General features: G+C 39.6%; 4 protein-coding genes across 5 annotated transcripts; all 4 read left to right on the top strand.

Annotated features, from left to right (window-relative positions):
* The first annotated feature begins 3,051 nt into the window (after window positions 1-3,051).
* rbm24b (RNA binding motif protein 24b) lies at window positions 3,052-8,684 on the top strand. The gene is made up of 4 exons (XM_005934783.3): window positions 3,052-3,961; window positions 4,075-4,198; window positions 4,393-4,447; window positions 7,077-8,684. The coding sequence occupies exons 1-4, from the start codon at window positions 3,794-3,796 to the stop codon at window positions 7,435-7,437; spliced, it is 708 nt and encodes a 235-aa protein (XP_005934845.1). The 5' UTR covers window positions 3,052-3,793; the 3' UTR covers window positions 7,438-8,684.
* A 1,081-nt stretch (window positions 8,685-9,765) lies between these two features.
* On the top strand, window positions 9,766-14,167 carry grinab (glutamate receptor, ionotropic, N-methyl D-aspartate-associated protein 1b (glutamate binding)). Its single transcript, XM_005934782.2, has 7 exons — window positions 9,766-9,933; window positions 10,489-10,842; window positions 10,914-11,014; window positions 11,228-11,428; window positions 11,670-11,798; window positions 11,895-12,038; window positions 13,069-14,167. The coding sequence occupies exons 2-7, from the start codon at window positions 10,545-10,547 to the stop codon at window positions 13,219-13,221; spliced, it is 1,026 nt and encodes a 341-aa protein (XP_005934844.1). The 5' UTR covers window positions 9,766-9,933; window positions 10,489-10,544; the 3' UTR covers window positions 13,222-14,167.
* On the top strand, window positions 14,021-16,058 carry LOC102311303 (speriolin-like protein). Its single transcript, XM_005934781.2, has 4 exons — window positions 14,021-14,226; window positions 15,101-15,319; window positions 15,415-15,539; window positions 15,660-16,058. The coding sequence occupies exons 1-4, from the start codon at window positions 14,067-14,069 to the stop codon at window positions 15,990-15,992; spliced, it is 837 nt and encodes a 278-aa protein (XP_005934843.1). The 5' UTR covers window positions 14,021-14,066; the 3' UTR covers window positions 15,993-16,058.
* A 1,162-nt stretch (window positions 16,059-17,220) lies between these two features.
* Window positions 17,221-22,618, top strand: smpd5 (sphingomyelin phosphodiesterase 5). 2 transcript variants are annotated; one of them, XM_014337618.2, is made up of 9 exons: window positions 17,221-17,467; window positions 18,440-19,123; window positions 19,268-19,630; window positions 20,140-20,215; window positions 20,337-20,477; window positions 20,574-20,663; window positions 20,757-20,820; window positions 20,931-21,090; window positions 21,276-22,618. In XM_014337618.2, the coding sequence occupies exons 2-9, from the start codon at window positions 18,539-18,541 to the stop codon at window positions 21,381-21,383; spliced, it is 1,587 nt and encodes a 528-aa protein (XP_014193104.1). In that variant the 5' UTR covers window positions 17,221-17,467; window positions 18,440-18,538; the 3' UTR covers window positions 21,384-22,618. The 2 variants fall into 2 exon arrangements, with proteins under 2 accessions (XP_014193104.1, XP_014193103.1); XM_014337617.2 differs by having other exon boundaries at window positions 18,440-19,630.
* Window positions 22,619-24,020: the final 1,402 nt, after the last annotated feature.

Here is a 24,020-nt window from a genome sequence, read left to right as displayed (position 1 = left end):
CCCCCACCCCCCCGCTCCCCCTAGGCTCATAATGGAGTAATCTGGGATATGAAGATTAAGAATGTACTACTGTTAATAAACATTGATATTTACATCAATATGAAATATCAGGGCTAACCAAAGAACTTCGGTTCCATATCTGCTGTTATGAGTTACATGTTATTTTTCTAATGTGCGTATGTGGACGTATTTGCTACAAATCGATGTGTCCAATTAAAGCTTAGTGCCATATCTCTAGGAGTAATGCCACATACCCTGAGCATAAGACGAATCTGCAAACCCTAGTTGCAGTTAGAAATGTTGCTGTTGACGTACTGTAACACTGTGGAGGAAATAATCCCCATCCATCCAGCACGAAACTGTTGGTGTTCGAATGCTTGCACTGGAAAGGATTCTTGGAGAGTTTGTTGACTGTCTTCCACGATGGACTGATGAAATATTTGCAACCGATGAACTGTGTGTCAACACTAGATGTACAAAGCAGCTAGGTTTTGTCTGAGGCTGGTTATACTGATGCCTTATTGCCCTGTTTCTATAAAAAGAGGCACATAAGTCCCAAAATACTCAGTAGTTATAACCATAGCTGTATGGATCAGAACCTGTATGTATATTTTGAAACCCACAAGTATTCAAAATGCCATCCTGCCTTGCTGACTGACTGATTGAATGCCTTTTTAGCAGATGTCCATCTCCATTTTACATGCTAACAGACTGATGAGTGATGCTACACGTTAAAAGGTACTCAATAACTCAGTTTTTCACATGGAGGATTGAATAAAGGGGCGATGGACAGCATCGGGTTAGAGAAAATTAGCTTAGGTATGAAGAAGAGTTTCCTACAAACGTGTGTTTTATCAAAGCGGTGAACTGTGGAACTGACTAGAAATAGGTTAATATTCAAGCTGTAATTGCAAGTAAAAGAAAGAAACCCAAGAACCTTACTTTAAAGAAGAGAACAAAGCTGCTCTCCCTAAAAAGGAGTTGTAAATAGAAATGTATTTGAACATACACTATTATAATGTACAGAATTGTATTTATAATGTATCTTGAATTGTTTAATTGGTACAAAATGTTCTAGAATAGAACATTTACAATCAGTGTATGTGTTGACTCTTCATTCTGCTCATGCATGCTAACCTAGTGTATTTACCTAACTAGTATATGCAAGTAAATTTGAAATTCAGGATTCAGATGCAGGAAAAAAGAAAAAACAAGAAGTTACTTTTAACCACTGCATTTATCTAATGTAGCGATACCTTCAGGCTGACAAACCTGTTTCCTGGATGTGTATATATACATATATTAAAATGTAGTCTAATATTAACTTCTTTTTTTTTTTTCAATTAAAAAAAGTCTGGTGATAATGTAGGATTAGCCAGCAGTTTGTGTTTTTAGTTCCATCCTATGCTGGGATGTAGTGCAGTTTTAATATTTGGAATAGGAAACAGCAACAGTATACAGCAATTTACGTCCTTGCAAAAAGAAAGTTTTCACAGGACTCTATGCAGTTCAGTGAAAATCTAAGTGCACCCTATGATTCAGTAGCTCTTAGAACTACCTACATTGACTCTACATTACTTTGGTAATGAGAAGGAGTTCATGGCCAACTCAATGACTGCAAGATGCCCAAGTCCTGTGGCTGTAAACAAACCCAAATAACCGTTCCTCCACCACCCTTTTTCACGGTTGGAATGATGTGTTTGCGCCAATAGTCTGTGACTGATTTTGACCAAACACAGCATTATTCAAAAGAACACACTAGCGTCCAGAAGTCTTGTTGTATCTTTAGTTACAACTTTGTAAACATAAGCTGTGCTGCCATGTTCTTTTTAGAGAGAAGATGCTTTCTCCTGGCAACCCTTCCGAATTCTTCTTCCTAATTTCTAATTTTACTGCCATGAATTTTAACCTTTAACATCCTAACTGAGGCCTATAGAGTCTGAGATGTAGCTCTTTGGTTTTTTGCAGTTTCCCAGAGTGTTGCATGGTCTGACCTTGGGGTGAATTTGCTCACTCTCTGGTTAAGACCGTGGCGTTGTGTCAACACACATCTGATTGTTCACACACACCTGTGAATGATCTGTTAATCAAGTTAATCAATTACCCTCTTAATCACTATGGAAGCAGTGAGGGTGTACTTTGTTTGAAAACTTTCTTTTTCATATAACTGCACTGTTTTGAGATCTAAATAAGAATGCTATGTCTAAGGTGTACAGGAGAAGATAGCATACGGGTAATGAATTTACAATAATCTCATGTTTTTTAAAAAAAAACTTTCAAATGATGTTATAATAGAACACATTTTACTTTAAGATGTGCAGCATGTGTGAAATATCGCCAGGGACAATATAAACATCCTGGAAACAGGAATAATAAGTACGTTGCCCCCTTAAAATGATGAAGCCCTTTAATAGTTTTAAATCTTTCCAGCCTGTCTGTAACCAGTGGTGTCATGTTTGAGGTGCTTTTAACCTACAGTTATGGTAGTCTGTTTACATACACTCATCACAGGCATGAGTGTCATGGTAATTTGGAGCTTTTAAGGATTTGTTTAAACTGTTCTTTTTCCAGGGTGGAATGATTTTTACAGCATACATATTTAACTATTTTAAACTGGACGCACAAGTTTGAATTTATTTTTGATTCTCTCAAATCTGAAACTTCATGGGCCTTGGCAAAGTTAAAAGACAAAAGTTATTAAAAGATTTAAGTAAGCATATGTAATTATTTGAGTGTGTGTATGTATATATATATATCTGGTGTGTGTGTGTACATATATATATATATATGTGTGTGTGTGTGTATATTATTATATATATGTGTGTGTGTGTGTGTGTATATATATATATATATTGTATATATATATATATATATGTGTGTGTATATATATATATATATATATATGTGTGTGATATATATATATATGTGTGTATATATATATATATGTTTGTGTATATATATATATATTGTATATATATAAAAGAAGTTCAAACTTGTGCACCCAATTCTTGTTTTCTTCATTAAAGATGTATGCTGTGCAATAACTCCACCCTGGAAAAAAAAAAAGTTCATGAAAGTTATTAAAAGCCCCAAATTACGACGGGTCATGCTCACTTCTAACCACAACTGTAAAGTAACTTCCTCAAATTGTTCCCCAAACAAACAAAAAACAAACTATTTTTAAAAGTGTCTATTATATCCGGATATTGATGATTGATTCTGTTTATTTCCAATAGGAGGAGGTGCTATAGGGAAAAAAAACACACAAAAAAACAGCTTATACTACAGTAAACTAAGACGATAGTAAAGAATACATTATTTGAGCAAGATTTTCAGCTTTTTTTTTTTTGCACTTTCATTATGAACTTATTAAATTACACCCCAGCTTGTGCTGTGCACCCACGGACTGCACGAGTTTCCGGGGAGAACTGACATTCCCAACATGCTATTATTTCCCAGTCAACCCTAACTTATATATGAACATACATGGTCGAAGTAACTGAGTAACTTTATTCAGCTCTACGCTGCGTGCCCTTGTGACAGTTTCAGCAGTTGTGCGACAGTAGGGAGCCTGAACACGGTGTGGTGGTCTGGATCTGGGTGGAGTTAAGGATCCGTGTCACGCACACTGACAACTGGGAAGCACACACACAACAAACAGGTGTCTTCCTCCTCTTTCAGACGCACAGTCACACTTTCGGGGGGCCTCCTGTCCGCACACTGAACGCTCCTCTTTCCTTTATCTAACTTTTAAAACTCCCCGGAAATCATTTCGAAACACAGCTTTCACACAATGCACGCGGCACAGAAAGACACCACCTTCACCAAGATCTTTGTGGGAGGTCTTCCTTATCACACAACCGACTCAAGTCTGAGAAAATACTTCGAGGTGTTTGGAGAAATCGAAGAGGCCGTTGTTATCACTGACCGGCAGACGGGCAAATCCAGAGGTTATGGATTCGTAAGTAAATCTTGTAATTATATAACGATCCGGTCAGCTGAACAAGTCAAGTAGAATGCGCTGTTTCGCGTGCAGGAGTATCATCTCATGGAAAACGCGTTGTCCTAATTTAGGTGACCATGGCAGACCGGGCCTCTGCCGACCGAGCCTGCAAGGACCCCAACCCCATAATAGATGGAAGGAAAGCCAATGTGAACCTGGCGTATCTTGGGGCCAAACCCAGGGTCATTCAGCCAGGTGAGGGACTGGACCTCAGTTTTGTTTTTATTTTCTTTTACAATCGAATATAAAAAGAACTAAACTAAATTAAGCTAATTAAAGTTTATGGAAACAAATCTAAGAAAACTTGTAGGTATTTTTCTTCCTGGTTTTTTTTTTTTTTTTTTAAAGATTTTAAACAAATGTTTCACAATGGTCTGTATCAACTCCAGGCTTTGCATTTGGTGTGCCTCAGATCCATCCAGCATTCATCCAGAGACCTTACGGGTATGTGAAGCTACATTTTGTTTCTGTCACAAAAATCTGTCTCTATTAGAAATGCCCTTGACTATATTATTTTCATTATTATTGTTTTAAACGTGTATTTATTATTGCCTCCATCTGTTTCACCCTGACTGATGACATGTGAGTGTACATGTGTGCCCCTCTGCTTGAGGTTGATTGTGAAGGAAGTGAGCGTTTGTCCCCAGCCACTGCAGGACTTGTCTTCATGTTGTCTATTTCTCTCTGATCTGACAGGGTCGGTAACGGTTAAAATAGCTGATGAAGTGACATGATGATTTGAGGAATAGCTGAGTCTGCATTGGGCAGAGCGCTAAAGTGTTACCTGTATACTCTGACATACACAAACGAACAGAAATGGTGACTAGATGCATGGAAATCTTCTGCTGTTGTTGTTTTCTTTGATGATTTTTTTTTTTTCAGTTTTCCATAGTACATAGATTGGTGTGTGCCTTGTTTTCAGTATGATGTGGCGTTCAGCTTAACTGTGTGCTTACTTCTACTTGCAGTGGGGGATGTGGGGCGTTCAGAAGGGGATTTTTTCATACAGACTTTTCCAGTCATCATAGGGAGTTATAACTCTGCGATGGGGTGTTGATTCTTTTTCCCGTTTTAATGATTGTGCTTTAGCCTGTGTTTTTATTTATTTATTCCTGGTTTCTGGTTAACATGAAGTTCACTGTGTTTTGTTGTCAAAAGGGGTTGGGGTTGACGATCACTCAGTGTGTTAATTTCAAATTCAATCCCCGGCAACAAAACAAACACTGGCTTGCATGTGGGAGTTCATTTTCTGTTTCCTTACCCATGATGCTGTGTTTTGTTTTGTTTTTTTTTATTGTTTTTTTTTTTTCTCAATTAACCTACTGCTTTCATTTGTAGCTTACATCTACAGGTACATATACTGAACATTTTCTTTCTGATCAGTCACAAATATTCAGTGGGTTTTTTTTGCCATCACTCAAGTGGTGTGTATGAGTGTGTTCGATTGCCTCCCTCTTTGCAGAAAGGCTGTGCTTTGGTGAAGTAAGTTATTTTTTTAACAAAAAGGTTTCAAATTAAAGCTGGATCACTCTGCTGAAATTTTAGTGTTATGAATTCATTATTTTAGCTGTGACACATGAGTTTAGGTGTGCTCATATAGTCCCTGCAATATAGGGTGAAGACAAGAGCTCTTAGCTCGTCTCTTAGGCAGCAGCTGTTGGCTACAGTGATCCGCATGGCCTCTCAAATTCAGATGGAAAAAAGGGAGTCACTCAGCAGCGCTGTTAATAATGTATGGCAGAGACGGAGCCGCTCGGCTGCGGACGACAGGTGGGACGAGCCATGCGCCCATGAGGCGTTTTGGTTATGTGCTGGGGATTACCCATGTGCCCTGGTGATTTACAATGCACCTTTATTTAGCTCTCCACTTGCAGGACGACAAAACCTCCATGCCCTCCTTTCAGTAGTCACACTTAAAGTCAGCTGTGACCTTTACAGCATTTAAACACTTTGTAGTAAAACCAAGTTGCGTCACAAAGCGAGGATACCAGCGTGATGGTTTCTGTCTTGTCAAGTTGAAAGCTGTTAAAGTAATTAGACGGGTCACGCTCAAAAATAAGCATTGGGAGTTTTCTGGAATCGATGTGCCTCTATAAGACAAAAGAGTTAGCCTTTGTTTCGCCTCCCATTTTCACTTATCAGTGGGGACACCTTCAGTCTGATCGTAGTGAGGTGTAGGCAGTTGTTGAGGAGAGCTCTGCCATGTGTCACTGAAGGAGAAGATCAGCTTGTCCTTTTGCGATGACAAGAGGAGCAAAAATAGCATGCAGCCAGCCTCCCTTGTCACTCAAGTTGGCCGTGCGTGTGTATTTGCGCGGGGTGGTGGTATGTCTGGAAGGGTAGAAGAGGTGCACGTGTCAGTGGATAAATATACTTTACACCTGCTCCTCGGTGTATTTGGTTAGCGTGACTCTGACAGAAGTTTAAAGTGGAGGCAAGTTTACCCAGATACAAAGGTTGTATGTTTCCATCATCATCAAATGGAGATGTCCCTTTATTACACAGTCTTGTTTATTTCTTTTTCAAACAGCCATCTGCACAACATGATACAGCTAAGCACCTACTTTTGATAAGATGCTGTATGGTTACTTTAACAGCTACGTGCAAAACAGTCATTTTTCTCTTTTTCTTTTTCTTTTGCGTTTAAGGACCTATTAACATGTGTGGGCATGCTTGTATGTGTGGTGTTGGTGTTGCAGTATGTGGGCAGAACCATGTCCATTTCTCGAACTGATATGTTGTGTTTTTGCGATAAGCTCGCATTTTGTCAAATACGGTTTTCAGTGAAGCGTTGGGGTGCAGAGCTTGGCTATGTCTTCTTTTAATGCCTCACTGTGTTTCAGATTCGGGTGCTTTTTGAAATTTAAAGCTACGCTTGTGTTTCTTTGTGGTTTTTGCTGCTTTTTAACGTTTCATTTCTAGGTAGGGTTTTTATTTTTTCCGTTAATGAATGGATTTGCTGTGTTCTGAGGACTGGACTGACATATTTGGCACCTGCTTTTCAGTTTTCCAGCGTTGGAAAGATGACTGACTGTGGCTCTGTTCTGACCCTGTGCATCTTTGTGTCCTACAGGATCCCAGCTCATTATGTCTTCCCTCAAGCCTTTGTCCAACCCAGCGTGGTGATCCCTCATGTACAACCGTCTGCGGCTACAGCAACAGCTGCCGCTGCCACTTCCCCATACCTTGACTATACTGGAGCAGCTTATGCCCAGTACTCTGCAGCTGCTGCGACTGCTGCTGCTGCAGCTGCTGCCTATGAGCAGTATCCGTACGCAGCTTCACCAGCACCGACGAGCTACATGACTACAGCGGGGTATGGGTACGCTGTCCAGCAGCCGCTTGCCACTGCTGCCACCCCAGGAGCAGCAGCAGCTGCTGCGGCCTTCAGTCAGTATCAGCCTCAGCAGCTCCAGACAGATCGCATGCAGTAAAACCTTTAAGACTACCTTACAGAAAGAAAAGAAGGGGAGGTGAGCTCTTTCCACGAAGAGGGTGAAGGGAGGAGATGCAGACAGATTGAGGCTGATTTAAAAAGAAAAGAAAGGTTGTCACTTCCAGGTTTTAACTAAGCAGAACCTCTACCAAAGAGCGAGAAGACAACGTTGAGACAAGTGAGGAATGTATATTTTATTCAAGTGAGATCAGTATTGGATATAAATGAATATTTAATATTTATTCAGTAGTAAAAAATTTGTCAGGTTAACTGAAGTTGACTCACTGGACATCAAGACAGCTGTTGCTGAGTTTTGTATATATGTTGCAGGGGTAAGTCCAAAGTGCATTCATGTCTTATGATCAGATTTCTTCCACGCTAATTTAAAAATCAGCGATAACACCTGGCGACAGTATGTTACACCTTCATGCAGTTCTCAGTATTGAAATAGTTTAGGACCATTTTTTTTCTTTTTGTTTCACAAAGCTATCCAGGCACTGATGGAAACGTCAGTGTTTATTAAGACTTTATATATATATATATATATACACACACATATATATTATTGTTTGGAGTGAGGTAGATTAGAGACCCTTGGGAAAAGAAATCCCTTTTAAAAAGTTTTTTTTTTCTGCGGTACATAAGACAAAATGCTCTGGTGACAGCTGAAGCTGGTAAAAGCACTCGCGCGTCTTCCCTTTTAATCACTCAAGTATGTTCAGCTAAAGGGAAGAAACGCTGTTGAATGTGAATCTTTCATTTTCATAAAATGTTTCATCGTGTGTTTAAATTATGCTATTTATGTATTTATTATGGAGCCTTACAGCAATAAACCCTTTGTTTTCATATGTTAGTATAAAAGTCTACTGTGGAACATGTCCATGTGTGCTGCTGCATTTCTCATGATCAAGAGCATATGATGGATGTGAACGCTCGGCTTTGCAAAGCTGTCGTCTGTATAAAGAACAAATGATGAGTGGAAAGGTAGCAGTAACTTTAAAGTGTTTCTTTTTTTCTATACTGTTCTGTTGTTTTTATGTTGTCTAATAGATTAATAGCTCTTTAATGTCACTTTTGATACTTGACTAATTTGATAACTGAGAGGCTGTTTTTAAAATTGATCACATTTTATGTCTTTTGACATTAAAGGTTTTCTGATGCAAGAGCGACAGCTGTTGACCTTGTAATGCATGACTCAACTATACAGATATTTTATTTGGGAAATAAATCGAAATTTACCTTCAACTGTTTCTGTGTTCTTGTTTAATTGTTTGGCAGTATGAAAGAAGATTCTCCAGGTTTCTAAAAGGACGTTTAAAGCTGTTCTTTGGATGTTGGCTGCCTTTTGCTCTGTTCTCCATCAAGATGACTGTGTTTTAGGGATAGCTGTAAACACTCGCTGTTCTATATCTCTCCTGACCTCTTCCATTCATACCGATGATGATTTGAACCCAAAACCTTCACCTTTGGATTCATCACTCCATAAAATGTGTCCTCACTCATGTTCAGGGCTGACAATCCTTGAGAATGGCGTCTTGACAGCCACCTTCCTCTGAGACCATTTTTGATGAGGCTTCAGTGAACAGCAGATGGAACCGCTTATAGGTCAGGTTCTGTGTCAGGTCTAATAAACGATTTTTCTCTAATATCTCTCGGTTTTTCTTACCAAAGCTGCTGCCTCCTGACACCTGCTGGTTAATGTGAGTATTGCACACCATTGAGTCGTGACACCTTGAGCTCTGTGGTTATGTTTTCCCACGAACGCCTGTCTCACATCGAGCACATTACTTTCAATTTTACTCACACGTTGGGCGGAGCTGAAGGCCAGCGGCACTGCCAGGCCTGACGCATTCAAGCCATATCAAAATTACTTAAGGAGGTTCTTTGATTTGTTTTTAATTTTAAGATTTGCTAAAGCATTTATGCACACACTATACGTTGAATACCAATGACATAGGGGGCGAAATCTTCTCTTACAAAAATGCTGGTTAATCACGTGAAAGTTAAGCGAACATGACCTGACGTCGGTCAAAGTAACTAATTTAAAATAAATTTAAACATGGTTAGTTGATATCGAGTTTTGGTGTTTATGTGACGTATTTAAAAAAAAACAACTATATATATAATATATTTTTTATATATATATATATATATATATATATATATATATATATATATTAATTTCATATATAATATATGTATATATATATATATATATATATATATATAGCCAGTGTCCTATCAGAAAACTTTCTATCTTTATCTTTCTATCTTTACGGAAAGAAAAAGCTCGCAAATCATTGCGGTGAGAACATCGGAATCACCTGTCCCATTTCTCCCATGTTTCGTGAACGCATTCCGTCTGTCGAGCGCGTTAAGAGGAAGTCGTTCTTTAGCAATCACAGTGCCTTAAAATTCAAAAAACCTGCAAAACGACAGCCACAAATGATTCAAAGGGAAGCCATTTGGAACTGAAACGTTTCTTCCCAGCACTGTGAGTAGCATTTAGAGACTTCAGCTATCATAACTGTTGATCTCTGCTTCCTAGCCTGCCTTTTTTTTTATTAAAGAAAAACATGTCTATATTATGTTAATCAATTTAACAGAAAAAACTCACATGCTAATTCGTTCTTTGTCAGAAATATGACATGTATTCCCATGTCTTATTTTAATTCAGAGGGCAGAATACGTGAGCTAAAGGGTCGTTTCGTGGATGAAAGTCAGATTTGTGGCCTATTTCTTTTATCCTGTAAACCTCGCGATTCTCGGGATGTTTCAAACGGTGCCGATTCTTTTTTTTTCGACCCTGGTGTCAAGTGAGCTGCACATGTGGACTCGTGCTAGCGGCAGAAGCACTGACAATATGTACAGTGGTTACAAAACGCTTGTTTTAATTGAGATATCGGTGTTTGTGGGAAAACAATAGGTACCGGAAGTAACCGCTTCCACGTGACTTCTGTATCGCTGCGTGTGTATGTGTATACTCGCCGCCAACATTATCTGTCAAGTAGCATATTTGTTGTTCTTCTTTGTATTTTATGCTTTTCAGAGGTTATCTCGTATCCCTGCGCACCGGACGGTATCTGCTCCTGATCTAAGGCGGAGATGACTACCGAGAAGACTGAATACACTCCCGTGGTGGTGGGAGCATCTCAGCCACCTCTCCCCGGGCAGCCAGCATTTCCCGTTGCCTTTGGCACGAACGTGCCGGGTCCAAGTACGCTCGAGGGCCACGTACCTGGTGCTGGTGTCCATCCCTTCCCTCCACCGACTGCGTTTGCACCCGGTGTCCCGGGAGATTTCGGAATGGCCGTGAACCCCAACCAAGGACAGTCAGGATTCGCCAACCCATCATATCCTGCATATCCTCCACCAGCATATGGCTTTAATGAAAATATCGCAGGTGGGTGTTTGAAACACTGCCACTTTTTTTTTTCTTTTAACTTTGTTCTCAGTTTGTCATTGCCATTGCAGGAGAAGTTTTCCATAATGAGGATCCACCAGCTTTTCATGAGAATCAAGAGTTTGATTTTGGATTGGATAACAAGACCATACGACGAGCGTTTATACGAAAGGTAAGAAGATGCTTCGGTTATTTTGAGCCACATATATTTGTAATATTTTCATCAAGTATCTTTGAAATAATCAGCAGGGTTATGTTACTTAAAGCTGAAACAAATGACTAAAACTAATATTTCCTACTTGGTAGGGTCAAACAGATCCTTCAGTACAAACAAGATATTTACCTTGTTTATTATTTACAAATGTGTGTTCACTTTTCCCTACAGGTATTCTTGGTGTTAACCGCTCAGCTCATGGTGACATTCGCATTCGTGGCTGTTTTCACCTTTGTGGAACAGGTCAAGGTGTTTGTAGCGGCGAACATGTGGACATATTTGGTGTCCTACATTGTGTTCTTTGTGTCCATTTGCGTGATCAGCTGCTGTGGAAATGTTCGTCGTAGACACCCTTGGAACCTGGTTGCACTGGTAAGCCAGGGGGTGTTTTCATCACTGTGTAGATTTTGGGGAAGGAAATCCTACTTGCACTTATGTAACTCCTTCTTTCAAAAACTGAGTTGGTTAATTTATAAGAAGTCGAGGGGTCGGGCAGCTTTTGTCCTAAAGTGTTGACATTTTGTACTTGAGGTTTACAGTAAAAAGTTGTGTAACTTTAAAATCATCTGTGATTTATCTGCCCGCTGATGTACTGTGCTTGTCTTCTTTACAGTCCATTTTGACTCTAAGTATGTCCTACATGGTGGGAATGATCGCCAGCTTCCATGAAACCGATTCGGTGATCATGGCTGTGGGCATCACAGCAATTGTGTGCTTCACGGTGGTCATCTTCTCTCTGCAGGTTTGTACCTGTAGATCTCTGCCTCTGGTCTACATGTCGAGTGCGTTAATCATTCTTCAATATGTAAATAATCATAGGTTTTTCTTCTTCCAACAGACCAAGTATGACTTTACTTCCTGTTACGGGGTACTTTTCGTCTGTTTAATTGTCTTGATCGTCTTTGGCTTCCTCTGCATCTTCATCCGTGACAAAATCCTGCATATTGTCTATGCTGGACTGGGAGCATTACTCTTCACCTGTGTAAGTCCTTAAACAAACTTGTCACTACTGCTAGGTCGGATTTGTGCGAAATTTTGTGTTGGTGCTTTTATTTTGTGATGCTGTAACCTAATCTAAATTGGTCACACATCAAAACAACAGTAATCAGCTGACATTTGTTTAGGGTCTTTCTTTAGAGTTCAGGGTTTATTCATGTACCTTGTGGCTGAATTTCATACAGATGCTTTTCACAGAAGTCTGGTCAGTGGTTATAAGAAGGAGCAGACAGTCACAGAAAATAAGGAAGAAAGAAATGAACAAGACAGACTTTACGAAACACCTGTCTTCAACCCAGACTTGCCACAGCACCCCAGGCAGCATTAAAGATGTAAACATTCGGTGTGACAGCAGTGTTTGTTTTCAGAAACATTACCATCACAGAACAGCTTTTTAATAATTAAAGGACTACACTCACCAGACACTGTTAGCTGTACCAGGCTAGATCCCGTTTTGCTCTCAGAACTCTAATTCTACATGGCAGGATGGATCCATGCTTTTTTATAATTTACACCAAATTCTGACCTTGCACCCGGTGTGGTTTTCTGCTGCTGTAGCCTATCTGCCAAGGTTCCACCCATTCTGGTGCTCATTTTAGCTGTAGCTACATATTCCTGCCTTGTTATTGGCTAATTAGATATTTGCTTTAACAAGCAGTTAAACCAGTGTACCCAGTGAAGTGACCGGTGAGTGTACATTTAAACGAATGGCATGTTGAGTCTGGTCGGAAAGGGAATAAAGTGAAAGTGAATAACAGAGTGGTGGTTTCGCAGAGACACATTATTGAAGCTTTAAAGGTTATTTGAATGTTCATCTGGACAAGCAAAATGAAACCAACCTATCTCCGTAGCTTGATAGTGGCGCTAACTGTAATTTGGATAATGGAAACTGGAACTAATGTTGCACCACACATGAACAGAAGTCAGATCTTTATATATAAATTTTACTTCTTTTTTTTTTTTTCCTGTTATTTATTGCTGAAAATCTTTGACTGTATTAAATTTGTGTGTTGCAGTTCTTGGCTGTGGACACTCAGATGCTTCTTGGCAACAAGGAACTGGCCCTGAGTCCCGAGGAATACGTCTTTGCTGCTCTAAACCTGTACACAGACATCATCAACATCTTCCTCTACATTCTCGCCATCATTGGCAGAGCCAGAGGAGGCTGAGCAAAGGGAGCGACAATCAAAACTGTTTTCTGTTCAAACACAGAAGCGAATTCTGATAATGTTGATTTTTGCTTTGCTTTGTAGTGTGTATTCGTTACATAGTTGAAGATTGCTTTTGCCTCACCCAGTAAATGTAGTTTTTGTATGATGCTATGTAGTGCAAATAGGACCACATAGCCTCCAGCTTAGAGATTGCTAGTTTTCTGCAGTATATGTACAAAACTTGTATTTTGGTTTAGAAAATTGTATCCTATGCCAAACAAAACCATTAAAAAGGACAAAGGTTTGCCAAAATGATCCCAAGGTTTTTTCTTTTTGTTTTGGTGGTTTTTTTTGTTTGTTTTTTTTACCAGGAGGAGTTTTAATTAGCCAGAAGAATGCTTTGTTGATATCTAGTCTCATTAGCATGTGGACTTTGGGATTGTTTTGTCAAATTTTTGTTTGCTGGGATCAAAAGTGAATCTTTAATGCTTAACCTAAAAAAAACAGCAGAAATAAGAAGGGCTAAAATGTGCAGTAGATGAAACCGTAACTGCAGCCAAACCTAAATATAAATGTATGCGACTCCATGACAGCTAGGCAAGATTAATCCAATGATGAAACCTTTTAAAAAGTGATGAATTAATGGTCATTCCTTCATGTATCGAGGAAACTTAAAATCTTGATGCGCTCTCTCTTTCTCTCTCTCTCTTTCTCTCTCTCTCTCTCTCTCTCTTTCTCTGTTTTCATTGAACTAAAAGAATCCTGTCAAAGTCAACTGCTGCCAGAGTTCTGTTGTCATTTGAATTGATACAGTTTTGTTTTGAGGGCATTTTGCGGCTTAGCTGTGAAACTGAGACCCTCCAATGAATCTGGAGCAAACTGCTGTGGCCTTGCGGTTAAAAAATGACCAGCTCAGGCAGGACAATGATCAGCTGAAGTCGATATTAAGTGTGGTCAAAGAAAACATAGACCTCAGAGCTAGGATGGAGAGCTTCAACAAAGACACTCTGGAGGAATTAACAGGTATTGTGGTTTTCTTTGCCACCAGGTGGTGGCATCAGTGTTGACTTCTGACTGGCTTTGCTTAGAAATCTATATTTTTTACTTCTTTAAACAAGTAATGTTATGTCTACGTGATGTATAGTAAAGTGTAAGCATTTATAAATATCTTTTTTCTGTATTTTATTAATCGTCCTTAATATGTAGATCCAGCATTTTAAAAAACAACACTTCGTAGTAGAATAAATGGACCCAGGCTATTTTAAAGAAAAATAGCCTGGGTCCAATCACTTTGTCCTCAATCTCTCTGTATTAATGACTAATAAATATTATTTTCAGTGTACATTAAAGTATTTTCAAGTTAATTGTTTGAATGGCATTGCCCCGTTCTTTGAAGCGTACAAAGGCTAGCGAGGGCAACAATAGATCCTTGGTAAATGCATGTGCAGCATAATGACAATTGCTTTTATTTAATTTAATTTATAGAGGCGTATTTGTTATCCTGCATATTACGAGCAACATGCTTTTCAGGCATCTGTGGTTAAAAAAAGAGTGGTTCAAATACAGTACGATAATATAAAGTACTAGAGAGATAAAAGGGGTAATTTAAGTCAAATTGGGTTATAAAATGGGACATTTTGGGGGTAATGTCATTACAGACACACACTCTCTAATCCTTCGGTTAATCCATACTTTAAAATCAGGTCTATGCCATGGGGTCAACCAGCTCAGAAGGACTGAAACAAGTGTGATGGGGTTACGCCTCCACTCTGGAGTTACAATCAAAGAAAAGCTTTTGCAATAATCACTGGTTTATTAGACAACTTTCACTGTGCACATACCTCTGATTTTCTGCTTGTTATTAATGACGAATAACAAGGCCGTTGTTTTTTATCAGTTTGCTCCATCTCAGGAACAGAACCATTAACTCAGTGGCAGCACACCTTTGATGAGAAACAATTCAGAAAAGACTTGCAACAAACCAAACCCAAATGGGAACATCGATCTTCGTCTCCCATCGACTTCAAGTCTTTCATCCAAAGCTCTCTGCACACAGACGCAGATGAGACAGCTGAGCGTCACAGCCGCAGAACTGATGTTCTTCTTGACAGCAAGGGTGATTGTTACTTCAAATGCAGAAAATGTTTGAGCTGTAATTGCACTGTTGACACTCTAAGAAAGAAATAATTCATTTTTATTTTCTATCTTCAGCCCCAAACAGGCTTCTTGGAGAGATTTGCTATCAGCTGGATAGGAGAATTCTCTCCTACATCTTCCAGGGTCACACGAGGCTCTACGGTTTCATAATGGCCAATATACCAAGCAAGATCATAGAGGTAAGAATTATCACAATGATATAATGAGGAGCTCAATTTAATTAGTACAAATGTGTCTGTTGAGGAGTTTCCTGTTTAATATGGCAGTGCTCATATTCACCTTTTATTTACTCATTACAGGTTAGCACACATCCACTGACAGGGAAGGTGGACCAAGGCTATCAGCTTCATCTCACTCAGAGGCATGCAGAGCTCGTGGAAAGGCTGAGCCAGCGTGGGTATAAAGAAGCACTTCACCCTCCTTTTACTGAGTTCATTGTGAACACCTACGGGATCCTAACGGAAAGGCCAAGTGAACACAGCACACAGGAAATGGACTACAATAATCCAGACTTCCTGAAGAAGGTGATAATGACCACTGCACCTAGAAAGCTTCACAAGGACCTGCTGGTTGTGCTCACTTGCCTCTGCATGATGGCAGAAATGGACAGAAAGCCACTTCTTTTTTGGTAGCTCCAGATCCAAATTTGGCTTTGCACCATCCTGAAGCTGGAATAAATGATTCGACATAGCAAATAATGTGTGTCTATGATTTTGTGCTTAATGAAAAATGTCTGCTATTTGATAGAGAAACCCAAAAATGAAACTCACAATTGCACATGTGTTTAGTCATTTCAACAACACCAATCAGCCAGCTTTATTTAACCAGAAAAACAATGAAGTATCCAGGGGGTTTAAAACTGTCACACACAAATAAGAAGCACAGCTTGATGACAGATGTCTTAACAGTAATTTGATTTCAGCCAATATTCAGTGCAGTGTGGACTGCTATGGTATCCCCAACATTGGGGATCATGAGATACAGCATCAGGAAGTTTTCGTGGACCTAACTTTAAAGAGGTGATACTACAAAATGGCCGATATAGGTCTAATGCAATCTGGAGTTCTGTTTCCTCGCTTTGTTTCACATGTGAAGTAATCTGTTATTCTACAGTACTTTCTAAAATCTCAAGGCACCCCTCATTTTTGCTTGCAGTGACGTTCTTGTCATTTTTAAATAGTCCTGAAAAATAACTTTTCGGGATTTCTGAGGATCTATCAAAGTTTTTCTTTGCACATTGGCTGCTTCCTCAGCCTGATTAAGTCAGACGAATTTGTTTGTTTGCTTGTCTGTTAAACCACGTGAGACGACACAGTTTGACATAAAATACTGTTTCTGCACCTAAAAGGTGATTTACAAAGAGCTGTTGTTACCATGTTGTGCAGTTCGTCCCTAATAAATACATAAATGAATGAATAAATAAGAGGAAATTGGATAAGTTTAGGACAAAGGGAGAAGGGAGTCTAAAATCTATCTACAGCAGATGAACAGTATCTAAAAGTTACGTTAGGGTTGACACAAGACTTTTGCACAGTACTGTATATGCTATGCATTTTTAAAAACTGAAATTGAAGCAGGACAGTTGCTGGCTCCGCAGTATGTAGTTTAGTTTGTCGTCAAGTAGGACTTTATTATTTTACTGTTATTATCGGAAAGTTTCATTTGTTACGTTAAGTCATATTTACGTCACTAACAATAAGTAAATATACTTAAAACAATTCAAGAAAAAAACACATGTATGGAAAATAAACAGCACAGTGACTTAGAAATATCAAATTCAATGCAGTTTTTCATTTGGCGAACAACAGCAGCTGATGCTGTAGGTCGCCCCAGGTGAGGTCACGTGCCATACGGGGCAGACACCATGACAACTCTGTAGGGGTGTGGCTTAATAACGTGACACACACCGAGCAATAAGAGCAATATGGTTTTATGTATGTTCAAAAGGACTGCTTTACTAATGTTATTATCTGCTTTCAAGCTAGACCGTACGTGTTTTCTACCGAGCATGTGCGAACAATACAAAGAAATGAAATAAAATAAACATTTCAACCGGCTGCTCGTTGTGTGGGTTCATCAGACGGACTATGCCAGTTTACATGCTAAGGTAAGTAGACGTGTGACTTCCACGTTAGCTGGTGTTTTAAGCTAGCAATGCAACATCAAGGGTGTATAATGATAAACGACATGTAAAGAGAAGTGTTAGCATTTACTGAGAAAAAGATTGTGGGAATTCAAAAGTATGAATTTGAGAAGTGAAACGGTTAGCTTAAGCTTACTTGCAGATGGCCGATGAAGAGAGAACGTGTTATTCAGCTACATTTACCTGTACAAGTATGTTGCGAGCAGTGGCACAGAGATCTCTTGCTGATTAAGAGGCTAGATGATGATTTAAGTTACGTTAGCCTGTGTTTGTGTAACCTAGTTTTATTCCGTGATTTTTTTTAATAGTTAGGAATGTTAATCGAAAGTCAGAAATGGTCCTCAACCTTTGAACGCACCACCCTGGGGGTCCATTGTTAAGCAGTGTTTGTAGTATGATCTGGATTTTCACTGTGAATTAAATGCATCACCAGTTCATATTGCTACAGTTAACGCCCTGATAGAGAATATGCTCGCCTTGGATCGATATAATTGTATGTATGTGCTTTTCAAACGACAAAAAGCAGCAGTACAAGGTTTGAACAAGATAAACATTTGTACTGTTTTACTTTACATAAACTCATGGGCCTTAGATGGTGTGTTAGATCTGTAAAGACACAAAGGTGTGGTGCTCAAGGCAAATTTTCACTGAAGCCTTACTCTGCCTTTAGTTAAATAAAAACTCTACAGATGGTGACAGCTGGATAATGTCAAGGCTGTTTCAAGCATGTTTTTTTCCCTCTTCTTTTAAAAGCAATCATTATGCATTGTGTAAACAATGAGTAAGCTGTCTGTTGTTTCCTGTGCATTTGATTATACTGCCTTCAGTTCTGTGCAGATGCCAGTTGCTTCATGCTTTCCAGAAATGCATGTACGGGCATGAAGTCGTAAAGCAGGTTATTCCATGAGAACGATTATTTCCTTTTTCTTGTTTCAGTGTCCAGTGGATCCCATGAAGAGGAGACGCTGCACAGGAATGAGGCCAGGCCGAGAAGCTCTGACGTTGTTGATTGTTGTTTAGAGACTGTAAATCAACATGGCCCTGCAGGCTTCTGCCTTTCCTAATGGCTTTGTTGCAGGCATCCATGCTGTGGGATGGGCTTTTATCGTGCCATGTTTCTGGTTTCTTGATCGCCTCATTGCTGTGTGCAAGTCCACCACTCTGGAGCAAAGTCAGCGGCTGGAACAGGAATGCTATCTTCGCCCCCTCGAGGTCTTTTTTGGCTCCATTACCTTCTTTATTCTTTTTCTCGCTACTGCCCCTTTGGCTTTTCTTGGCTTTCTGCTTTGGGCACCTCTTCAGGCCTGCCGCAGGCCATTTAGCTACCACAGAGAGATACCATCCTTACCAGAGAAGGCAACAAACAAGGGCTTTGAGCTGACTGGTAAGGCGTCATTTGTCTTTGCTTCAGCCAACCTTTGTCTGCTGCCTGACAGCCTGGCTCGCTTTAACAACTTGGCTAACACTCAACGTAGGGCAACTGCTATTGGCCAATGCATTGTGCAGGGCATATCTCGCCCTAATATCCGGATATTAGTTGATTCCCCCAGCAGCTGTGGTACTCTCAGCCCCTCCAGCAGCATTCTTCCCACAGTGAACTCACCTACATACGGGGCTACAGTAAGTCAACATCCTGACCCAGCTGAAATGCATGATCTAAATCTAAATTCTAACATAGATTGTGTACCCAATGATGATACAGAAGAGCCTTTGAATGAGTCCACCTTTCCCCTCCTCAATTCCAACCGTAACTCTAACCAACAGGACCAATCAAGTCAGCAAAATCCCCGAGCTTTGAGCTCTCAGGGACTCCGCCAGCAGAGTGATGTACCCTGGGAGATATCGCCACTGTTTCCAGCCAACGTCGACATACTGTGCCTTGAAGAAGTGTTTGATAAGAGGGCTGCACGGAAGCTCACCAATATATTGAAGCTTGAATTTGGACACATACTGTATGATATAGGTGTGTATGCATGCCAGCCACCATGCAGATGTTCTTCTTTTAAGTTCTTCAACAGTGGGCTCTTCCTCGCCAGCCGATTCCCTGTCCTCGAGGCCCAGTACCACTGCTTTCCAAACAGCCGAGGAGAGGATGCACTGGCTGCCAAGGGTCTGCTTTCTGTTAAGGTGCATTGCTTAACGTCCCCCTCTTTAATCTGTCTTTTCTTTTTTTCCCTTTTTTTTTGTTTTTGTTTTGAAATCTTCAGATCTGCTAGTTTTGGATGCTTGCACGTCATCGTATAGGGATAAATTGTGTTCAACGTTTCATTTTAGAAGTATGCTTTCATATTTATGGACAGGAAGTGGAAATTTCATCAGAGCTTAGCTGATCTGAGATAAAGAACTGAAACTGTGAGCAAAATTCGTGACACCTCAAAAAGTTTAGAAGTCAGTTTAGGTCCATTAGTTAACTTTATGATGTGGAAATATGTGATATAAAGTAGTGGATGCATGCATAATAAGGAGGGTCATCTTATGAAGTTACAGACATTTTTAGTAAGGTATTGAGTGTTGATTTCATTGGACTTTGTTGCTTTTATGTAAAATAGAATTAATACTTGGGCTTTTGTATCAGTTTGAATAAACAGAAAATATGATGCCATGATTGTTTTTTTTGTTTTTGTTTTAATTTCCAGGTGCTTATCGGGAAGAACCAGAAACAGAAGAGAGTGGTTGGCTATTTTAACTGCACACACCTTCATGCACCAGAGGGTAGGTCCCAATTTCTGATTTGGCTTAATTAAACAAATTATAAAATCTTTTCATATTTAAATTTTTTTATTTTTTAATTTTAAGTTGTGTTTAGGAGACCCTCTGTGTAATCCTATTTCAGGTGAAGGGGAAATTCGTTGTATCCAGTTAGAAATGGTAACTAAGTGGATCGCGGAATTTCAAGCTGCCAACAAACAACCTGATGAGGATGTTGTTTTTGATGTGCTCTGTGGAGATTTCAACTTTGACAACTGCTCACCTGGTGTGTTGCTGTCTCATGCAAGACTTTATTCTGTTAATATTTTTCCTTTTTGTTAATATTTTGTTTTTAACCAGTTTTAAAAATGTATTCATCTAGATGATCGTCAGGAACAGAGTCACTCTGTTTTTGAGGAATACAAAGACCCTTGCAGGGCCGGACCTGGAAAGGAGAAGCCCTGGGTCACCGGTTTGTACTATTTATTCCCTGTAGCACTTCATAGTTTGACTATATGACAAATTTCAACAAAGATTAGAGAATTTTTATGGTTTGTTTTTGAAGGTACTCTGCTGGAACAGCCCACATTGTATGAAGAAGATGTAAACACCCCAGAAAATCTACAGAGGTACTTTTGCCACTTTTGTTGTTTTCAGGAAAACTACATTTCTGATAAGAAATCCTTACACACTGTTTATGGTTACAGCAACCTTCTCTGTCTTTTTCATGCTCTTGTAGGACTTTGGAGAGTGAGGATCTGAGAAAGAGGTTTATCGCTCCTCCTGTACCTAAGGCGGACTTTCCGTTGGTGTACCCTGAAACTGACCAGCCGTGGATCGGACGACGGATCGACTATATCCTGTACCGCGAAAGCTCCATTTCGAAGCAGTGCCGAACAGTATGTGCCTCTCTTATTTCCCTGTGTTCAGTCCCCAGTCTTTTCATTTGCTCATTTGTGTTTGAAATGTTTATATCTGTAGATCATTCAGAAAATATTTGCAAATTGCAGAACTACTGACAGCCTCCTCATTTAGAAGAATAATTTATCATTAGAAAATGCATAAAATCTTTTTTTCCATTTAGGAAATTGAAGAGGTGACCTTTATAACTCAGCTGGCTGGACTTACGGACCATATTTCTGTGGGACTGAAACTGAATGTGGTTATGGACTCAGACTCTGCTGATGAATGAGGACTCATTCAAACAACAGTACAAAATGCACAAAAAAAGTGCACTGCTTTACTCTGTACAGGTACAAGAGTGTTTTGACTATATACTTGAATTTGTAATTTTAATGACCAAGGAGATTATACCTCAGGTGAACTTTATACATTTTTATAGCATAAAGGTTTTATAATCGATGCATTTTATATATCAGGGGTTGTTCAGGCCAGAGGTGTTGATTTTATAAAACAGTAGCATTCTCCTGTCATAGTTTCCTACCAAAATAAATGCAAATAATGAATTTTATACCTTTCTTTCTGACAACATTTAAGAGGTGCATTTTTTTACTTGTCCTTCTGACACAGCAGACAATAGTACTGTTGTGACTGTCATCCAGCTGCTAGACAAAATGTTGACAGCACACAATTATGATTATAATGAACAAAAGTTTCAACAAACAGTTCATTAGTAAGTAGCAGTTTTGTTTTCTTATATACACAACCATGCCAGTCTTACAGTTCATCAAAGTAGCAGAGGCTTTGACGAAAGTAAATACGAAATAAAAAGCCAGAGTGATTTAAATGTTGCTGGAAACTGAACTTGAAATTGAAATTAAGGAAATAATGAATATAACCTCAACCCCAATTTAAGAGCTGCAACATTTGATGAGATGCAACAATAAAATATGGCAGGTGAATTGATATGTACAATTAGATGTTCTTCTGGAAAACCTTGAGTCCTGGCATTCATGTGGATGTGATTGTGACGCACACCACTCACCAAAACAGTGATGCTCACATTCACTTCAAAGGCACCTCCAGACGGCGGGGCAGGACAATACACTTCATTTGAGACTTGCTCAGAAGAATAGACCAAGCTGTTGATCCCACCTACAAAGTCTGCAGATCTAAATGCAATTGCATGTCCACTGGATATAAAGGAACAGCCAAACATCACAAGACATCCCGAGAGTTCCTATGTCCATTCCCCGAATGGGTCAGCTGGTTTAATGGGTCAGGTTTTCATCATATCTTAAAGAAGGAAGTGTATATGCTTCAGTTAGTGGTTTTTAGATCTGGACAAATGTAACAAATTAAATCAGGGGTTCCTCAGTTGTCTGTTCTTGGACTATTACTCTTTAGCTTTTACATGTTCCAGCATAAAATATCCTATTCAGATGATACACAGTTGTAGTCATCATTTTCCTCCAATGATCTAACCCTTGTTTGCAAATTAATGGAGCAATAAATGATCATAGTATCTGCTGTCATCATTTTCAACATTATTTTAGAACTGAACAGAGACGAGGCAAATATTTGTTGTTGCTCAAAAAGGTCGGAGAACATTTGTTCATATTTATCATTCATTTCTCGGAAATGCAATGAGCAAGTCTGGTTTGATAACTGGTTTGTTCACTAGATGGGCTTTCTATCACTTTAAAGTGCATATTCAAAATGAGGAATGTTTTACCTCAACCTGACTGTGAGAAATTGGTCCATGCATTCATATCACGCAGGTTAGACTATTTGAATGCTCAATTTGCATCAGTGGGACAACTTCCGCTTATTCAGAAAGCAACAGGCAGAGTCCTTATGCATACAGTCAGGTCCATAAATATTGGGACATCGACACATTTCTAACATTTTTGGCTCTATACACAACCACAATGGATTCCAAATGAAACAAACAATATGTGCTTTAACTGCAGACTGTCAGCTTTTATTTGAGGCTATTTATATCCAAATCAGGTGAACGGTGTAGGAATTACAACAGCTTGCATATGTGCCTCCCACTTGTTAAGGGACCAAAAGTAATGGGACTATTGGCTTCTCAGCTGTTCCATGGCCAGGTGTGTTATTCGCTCATTATCCTGTTATCCCAATTACAATGAGCAGATAAAAGGTCCAGAGTTCATTTCAAGTGTGCTATTTGCATTTGGAACCTGTTGTCAACTGTCAAGATGATATCCAAAGAGCTGTCACTATCAGTGAAGCAAGCGATAATTAGGCTGAAAAAACAAAACAAACCCATCAGAGAGATAGCAAAAACATTAGGCGTGGCCAAAACAACTGTTTGGAACATTTTCAAAAAGAAGGAACACGCCGGTGAGCTCAGCAACACCAAAAGACTAGGAAGACCACGGACAACAACTGTGGTGGATGACCGAAGAGTCCTTCCCCTGGTGAAGAAAACACCCTTCACAACAGTTGGCCAGATCAAGAACACTCTCCATGAGGTAGGTGTATGTGTGTCAAAGTCAACAATCAAGAGAAGACTCCACCAGTGTGAATACAGAGGGTTCACCGCAAGATGTGAGCCCCAAAAACAGGAAGGCCAGATGAGAGTTTGCCAAACAACATCAAAAAAAAAAAAGCCTTTACAGTTCTGGAACAACATCCTGTGGACAGATGAGACCAAGATCAACTTGTACCAGAGTGATGGGAAGAAAAGAGTATGGAGAAGGAAAGGAACTGCTCATGATCCTAAGCACCTTATCAGTGAAGCATGGTGGTGGAAGTGTCATGCGTAGGCATGTATGCCTGCCAGTGGAACTGGTTCTTTTGTGTTTATTGGTGATGTGACTGCTGACAAAAGCTGCACGATGAATTCTGAAGTCACTGGACAGCACTTCACAGTGCAGATGGACAATGACCCAAAGCATAC

Source organism: Haplochromis burtoni, unplaced genomic scaffold, assembly GCF_018398535.1.
Source record: "Haplochromis burtoni strain Fernald_Lab_line unplaced genomic scaffold, NCSU_Asbu1 Contig_120, whole genome shotgun sequence".
NCBI lineage: Eukaryota > Metazoa > Chordata > Actinopteri > Cichliformes > Cichlidae > Haplochromis > Haplochromis burtoni.
Note: the sequence above shows the minus strand (reverse complement) of the source record. Positions and strands in the feature narration are given on the sequence as shown.